This window comes from Rutidosis leptorrhynchoides, chromosome 1, assembly GCF_046630445.1.
Source record: "Rutidosis leptorrhynchoides isolate AG116_Rl617_1_P2 chromosome 1, CSIRO_AGI_Rlap_v1, whole genome shotgun sequence".
Taxonomy (NCBI): Eukaryota; Viridiplantae; Streptophyta; class Magnoliopsida; order Asterales; family Asteraceae; genus Rutidosis; species Rutidosis leptorrhynchoides.
In genome coordinates, this window is record NC_092333.1 from 166,954,154 (window position 1) to 166,961,460 (window position 7,307).

Genomic DNA, 7,307 nt, shown 5'->3' on the forward strand with positions numbered 1-7,307 from the left:
GTGATTAATTTTCCAAGCATCTGCTAAGAATTTTCGAAGTGTATGCAACGCATTATTATTAATTAATAAACTATTATTAAATTATTGCTTAACATATTGAAACTATTATTAAATTATTGCTTAACATTATTAAATACCTTTGCAAAACAATCATCAATATATACTTACGAGTAACAATAATCCTCTAAGCAACATTATCTTATCTTTCTATCTATATTTTCTATTAAAATTTTAAAATTATAATGTCATAAATAAACATTTTATAGCTTTAAGATAAATGAAAAAGAAATTTAAAAAATTTTTAGAGCACCATGATGATATCATTAATCTTAATTAATTTAAAATTAAGTATTTACTAAATAAGGATTATTCAAGTTTAACAAAAATAAATAATAAAGAGAAAAATTCTAAGGTACTGTTTGTTTTTTAAGATGTTTTTGTCTGAAGATCTGCGAACCATGTCTGTTAAGAAGATGTGGTCTGAAGGTCTGTATGCTGAATAATGAAGACTGTTTGTTTTTATGTCTGCAACATAACTTAATTCTGTCTGCAGCACTTAGAAGCACATTTCTAAGTCTGCGAGGCTGCAGACATAATAAAACATTATTTTATCTTATGTCTTCAGAAAAACAAACTGTCTGCAGTAAAAACGTCTGCGGGCGCGCAGACATAAGACATAATAAGGTCTGCAGACAGGAAAACAAACAGCACCTAAGCCTCATGATGTCATTAAAATAATTAATTGTATTTATTTAATAAAAATATTAACATGTTAATTGTATAGTATATGAAACATTATGTACAACCTTATAAAACACCTCATGACCATATGTACAATATTTAAAGCATTATGTACAACCTTATGATAAAACATTCTCATGACTATATGTACAATATTTGAAGCATTATGTTCCACCTTATGATAAAACACCCTTATGATTATATGTACAAACTTTCAAATAATATGTACATACACCTCATGAACACATTTACGAACTTTAAAGCATATTGTACAAACTTCATATATAATAATTGTACTTTAACTTAAAAAAATTCAAGAGGCATTTGTTATTACTAATAATTATTACTAATAATTATTATTTTTATTAATATTATTTATTATTATAACTGTTATTTATATTAATATTATTTATTATTATAACTGTTATTATTATTATTATTATATTATTATTATTCAAATATGGATTCTCTTTACGGGATTAATTACATTAAAAGGTTGTAGTGTAAGCTTTTATTACAAGAAAAATAGTAATTTTGATGAAAATTGGTAGAGGGTGGTGGGATTTTTCATTACCTAAAACATATCATTAAACTGTTTCGTTTAAACAAGCTCGTAATTTCACGGGTCATTTTACTAGAATAGTTATATATGTGATCACTTTTCTCTGAATTTTCTCATATTTTGCTCTTGCATTCTTTTCTTTCAAATACTACGTATATAACAATTTCTCTAAATTCTCATATTTTTTCCTTGCATTCTTTCTCTTTCAAATCAATCACCAATATCCACATACCACATATCTTCACCTTTCCTAAATCCCATTTCATCATTTTCATTGTGTGAGAGGAACGTAATTATGAGTGGAAACGATTTTCTAAAGTACCAAAACATTTTGAATACACTAGTGAGTTACCAAGACATTCCAAAAGATTTGATTTATTCCCTCTTCAATTTCAGACTAACAATATACCGCGCAGATGAGCAAAACAAGTACAGCAAACCAATACCATGGACTAGTCGTCCGGATTCGTCGCCCGGAAAAGTCGTTTTTCTAGTAGTGTGCAGTGATTGCTGATTTATTACATGGTTTGAAAAACAAAAAAATATGGTTCCCGTGTAAATATTCTACACTCAATGCTGCTTCTCTCACAGTGGTAGCTGTTGCAATAAAGCTACCTGTGGATCTGACTACTCAAATGCCTGGTTTTGTAGACCAATTTGCTAAGTTAGGAAGCATGTCTTTTATGTGCACCATGATGGCTAACTTTTTGCCTTCTCTAGCATCCATGGACAGTAATGAACTTGTCACAAATATCATAGCTTTAGGTATTCTAGTTATCACTGTGGTTGTCAATGTTTGCATTGCGATAACAACAGGAAATGTTTCCATGAGCGTAATGATGTTCAATGAACATATACTGGGTTGAGGTTATTATTTTTCTTATACTGGACCTACGATTTTTTTTAAGATAGTAGCAAACATTTATATTGTTATGTTACTCATGTTGTTGAAAATACACACATCTTCGGCTTTAGCGATTGTGAAGTCCAAAGAGCAATTAGAATTAAAATATAAAACTGGTCATGAAATAGCTCTCAAGGACCTAGTGATGCAACAACAAGGAATATTAACAGTTGAGAAGCTAACGCAGCATGTTAAAAAGTACTGGATTATGGCAGGAACTGGAAGCCCTCAATTCATGACAGTTTGCTCTGTTACAACTTCTGCTTCCGGGGTTATATGTGCTTCAACCACCTTCCTACACATTGTTCTTATGATCCTGTCTATTGATTTTATAAGTGGCTGGGACTATGAATCAGATTATAAGTGGTCAATATTAGTAATTTTTATAACACAGTTTATCGCAGTCATACTGGGTACAATTGCACCAGTTTCAAGATGTTTTGTGAACTTGAGCTTTGAGTTTTCCATAGAACACATTTGGAATCATATTAAGGTCTTTAAGGTTGAGAGCTGTTGGACTCAGAAGTTGTGTGATTGGAAACAGAGTAGAATACCATTCTTTGCTAGAAACCGCAAAATCGAGATTATCATTATGAAATTAAAAATACTAATTCTGAACTTTTGTATAAATTTTCAGAAGATAGTTGTGGTGACATGCAAAACAATAGTGTTGATACCAACTTTCTTTGTGATTTGTGTTTTGTATTGTAAGAAGTGCTTAGAGGCAAGATTTAGTGATTCCGGTATTGGGTTAGGTAATACGGCTGATCAACAGGGTACAAGCATAGATCTTAGCCATTTTGTTTTAAAATTTCAAAATGATACGGAGCTTACTATGACAAGATTCAAGAAGATTTTGAACTCCATGGACATATTGATCAAGAAGGTGCAAAAACAACAACCATATAATCTCATGAAGCTACTAGAGAGATCTAAAGGTTTTGAAGGAGTTGAAAGTTTTGATAACTATAAGGTTTCAGGTTTGCTTACTAAAAAACCCCATAATTCTTGGAGCTTACCCGTGGTAACCTTGACATCCATCGTTGCATATCTTCCTAATATCCAAAAGAACAGAGTTGATAGCTTGTTGAAAAGTGTAAGTGAAGGTCTTGTATATGTTAGGCTTGTGGAAGAAGTACTCAATGGTATGGATGAATACGTTGCCATTCAAAAGGCGGCTGAAATGTTGTGGATTGAAGTTGAAGATTCCCATAAGTGGTTAGGAAACAACCTGCAAAACCTTGCTCCTCGGACGAATACAGTGGGACAAATATTGCAATGGTTCAAAGTTACCTCCGAAAAAGTGGTGGCTGAAGTCACAAGTATGGATATTGAAAGCGCAAATGCTAATTCCATGCAAAAGTCTATTTGCGCCAACTCGATGTATCGAATCACTGAAACAATGTTGCTTTCATACCACACCGACATTGACCAGGTCGTGAAGAGGAACTATTTGAGAAATTATCATCATTGATCTCTGACATATTGGCTGCTTGTTTGACCAACTTACCTCAAGTCATATTAATAAAATGATGCCATGAAAGTGCAATAGAGAAGAGGGAGGCGAGTGTCACTGATGTAGTCAAACTCCTTGGTACGACTGAAAAGATAATCATCAGCCTTCAAGAACGTGAACTTCCAAACTTGAATCAAGATGAGTTTCCTTTTATTGACAAGTGGCGTGCTAAATTAATGCATACCTCTCCGTAATAACCAAATCGGTACAACCAATGAGGTAAGTTCATTTAGTTTTCAGTGATTTGTATCCTCTTTTTGTGTGAAACTATTTCATTTGTTAGTTAAACTCTTCTCTTGATTTTATTTAATACTTGTTAAAATACTCAAACTTGTACCGCAGAATCAAGCTATTTAATTATCGAATACAACAAGTTCCGTAAAGATCCAGAATGAGAGGCTCGGCTCAAGAATTCAGCTCAATGAGCATTAATAACGTATGTTAAGTTTTGGTTTCTAGCTCATTTGTAATATGTAAAGTCGTTCATGTGGCGTAGTCTTTGTTTCTCATCGTATTTATTCTTGTCTAATACTTTATTTCTTGTTATGTGTTGGATTATAATTTAGGATAAGACAATATATCGTTTCTAGTGTGATCCAATTGAGGTGTGTTTCAATGCATTTACTTGTATACTAGCTGTTTTTCTTATTTATTTTTTTGGAACAACAAATACACACACTCTTTTTGTCCACGACATGACTCAAACTTACAACCTCAAGGTTGATGAGTTCCCTTGATACTCCTTTGCCAAAAGCTCTTTGATTGTATACTAGCTGATTTGATGTGTCCCTAATGAATTTACGCTGTTTTTAATCTTGTAAAAATCTCACCCAAGTTCCGAAAGTTTGTTCAGTATCCATACAACTCTAAGACTTAGAACTTCAAATGCATCATAACAATTAATGAATAATAATATGCCTGGAAAAATATTACGTAAGAAGTATCCATATTTCCGACATGGTCTTCTGAATATTATGAATTAGTTACATTTTCTTTGATTTATCACTTTCGCTGCAAGATCCTGATCAGAAACTACCAGAGTGTTGGAAAAACTTTGATACAAAGGGAGATTAAATGCAGAATTTCAAACCTTCGATGGTATTGCCAACATCAATGCGATTTGGGAAAACATCAATGCGATTTGGGAAAACATCAATGCGATTTTAGAAGGTCTCTAGAGGTTTTTCCAACCTTCGATGGTACCGCCAACATCGTCGCGAATTGGGTTTCCAACTAACGCGTGTGACAAATGGGAGCATTCGATGCCGATATCGCCGTTCAAAAAAAAGTGTGTTATCTTTTTTGTTTTGCATCCTTGCAATGGCAGCTAGTTAGCTAGTTTATTGTACATGGTTTGTACAATAGAATAGAAAGTTATGGTTTCCATGTGACTATTTTAGTATCCGTTATGGATACTGTATCACAATTAGGTGGATACAATGAGGGTTCACGAATGATATTGCTGGCATTTTCCCGAGCTTGCAAAGATTGCTAGTTGAGGTGGCTTTTACGACCCATTAATGGGTGAAGCCGTGAAGGCGTCTTTTTTGCTTGTATTTTTATTTGAAAAAATAGTTTACCTAAAAGAGTCAAACTATTAAAATATACAATCTAATTGTTGTATATTTTCTGTTTGAGAAAATTGGGCAGTTGGTACATGTGGTTTACATGAAATGGGGTGTTTGGTCCCTGAACTTCATATTCGATGTTGTTGGTCCATGTAGTTTACAAAACGCATGTGAGTGGTCCCTGTCAGTAACGGCCCGTTAAAAAATCCGTTAACTTCATACATGTGCAATACACGAGAGTGCAATTTTGGTATTATCTGTATTTATCATTCAGTTGACCTTCTTCATCCTCTTAGACTACCAAACCTGCAACTCAAATATAAAACGTCTAAAGTTTTGTCAAATTTCAATTTCAAATCAAAATTAAATAAAAAACAAAAATCTTAACGTCAATCTGACACAAACCTGCGGACCCATTTTATCAATAAATTCTTAAACTAAAAAACTTATAGTTAAATCTTCACCCGTTCTTATCTAACTTCCTTTTCAAATTCATACCTATATTCAATCTTATTTCTTCAACGAGTTAGAAATTAGAAAAAAAAAAAAAAAAAAAAAAAAAAAACACACATTAACACCACCGGACCATCACCCTCTCAAACAATTAATTTATTTATACACATCTGAATATACAGACATTAACAAGTTTTTATCTTTTTTGATTTTTAAAAGGGTTATTCTCACTTATCAACTCACTTGTGATTTTATGTGTTAAAAATATATTTTTTGAAATGGATTGGAAGAACCTCTGTTGGACAACTTAAGAGATCACAAGTTTAAGCACGTGACCACCACCACTTGATTTCATTTCCTTTTTAAATTCCATTTTGTAGGTTATCATGTTTATACTCCCCTTGCCATTTCGTTCGGATCTGATTCTAGATCTACAACAAAACTCTTTGAGAAACTCATGGCCGAAAAAACAAACCATCACAACTAACTCTGGCGCCGGAGATACCGATCAGATCCACCACATCGATTAAGACGGAGATAACAGTTGATGGCAACAGAGATAACGACGGAGAAGAGGTGGCTGTTGAGTGAGGGACCCACATTCCAGATTCAACCAAAGTAACAGATCTGGATCTTGAAATCAGTGGTGGTAAGTATGTTATCAAACACATTAAAATAATAATATCAAAACCCAGATTTCATATTGAAGCTTTTTAAAAAAAGGAATAAAGTGAGATGATTGATTTTTATATTTATATTTTTTAAATTGTGAAAGTTGAGAAAAAAGATGTGGTGGTTGTTGATTTTCGTTGGATCTCAAAATTAGTAGACATGTGTGTTCTTGATTTATGGGTTTAATACTAGTCATTTTGAGTATTGTTGAACATAAATGTGAAGTCCAGAGAAAGTGAGAGTGAAAGTGTGAGCTAAGTGACAAAAAGAAGGTAAATTGACATAAGTACCCTCACATGCACAGCACATGTCAAGAGTTAATGGAATATATTAACAGACGTTATTGACAGGGACCACTCACATGGATTTTGTAAACCACAGCGACCAACAATATCGAAAATGAAGTTCAGGGACCAAACACCCCATTTCATGTAAACCACAGGGACCAACCGCCCAATTTTTCTCTTTCTGTTTTGTGCTTATTGTATGATTAGCAAATGCAGGTCATGATTTCAAGCTTGCATGTTCATGTGGATTGCTGTTTAGAGTGTGTTTCTTATTGAAGAGTTGAAGGTTTTAGACTCAGTGCGAATCATGTAATATTTATGTCAAATCGACTAGGTATACCTAGTATGGAGGTTTCATTTATATCACAATGATGGGATGTAGTTGAGTCTAATTCATATGTAAAGTGACTGTTTCTGTCAACTTCCAATCATGTTTCAAGTTGAAGGACCAATTGTGAATATAGTTAAAGTTCAAGGTCCAGCTGTGAGTCGGTGTGTATTTGTTTATATCTAAAACGTGTTAGGGTTTAGAATTAATTCATTCATTTAATCAAATAGCTGCTCATATTGTTCTTCTGTAATCCTGGTTTTGAGATCATCATCT

At 33.1% G+C, this 7,307-nt stretch overlaps 1 protein-coding gene across 1 annotated transcript; it reads left to right on the forward strand.

Moving 5' to 3' along the window:
* Window positions 1-431: 431 nt before the first annotated feature.
* On the forward strand, window positions 432-3,681 carry LOC139891189 (uncharacterized). The gene is made up of 3 exons (XM_071874144.1): window positions 432-486; window positions 1,895-2,097; window positions 2,212-3,681. The coding sequence occupies exons 1-3, from the start codon at window positions 432-434 to the stop codon at window positions 3,679-3,681; spliced, it is 1,728 nt and encodes a 575-aa protein (XP_071730245.1).
* The last annotated feature ends 3,626 nt before the right edge of the window (window positions 3,682-7,307 follow it).

Excerpts from the sequence above, each read along its gene's own strand:
- LOC139891189 (XM_071874144.1), top strand. The coding sequence starts at position 432 with ATGTTTTTGTCTGAAGATCTGCGAACCATGTCTGTTAAGAAGATGTGG. Across the intron at positions 487-1,894 it reads TAAGAAGATGTGGTCTGAAG|TGGTAGCTGTTGCAATAAAG; the intron begins GTCTGTATGCTG and ends CTTCTCTCACAG. Across the intron at positions 2,098-2,211 it reads TTATCACTGTGGTTGTCAAT|ATAGTAGCAAACATTTATAT; the intron begins GTTTGCATTGCG and ends ATTTTTTTTAAG.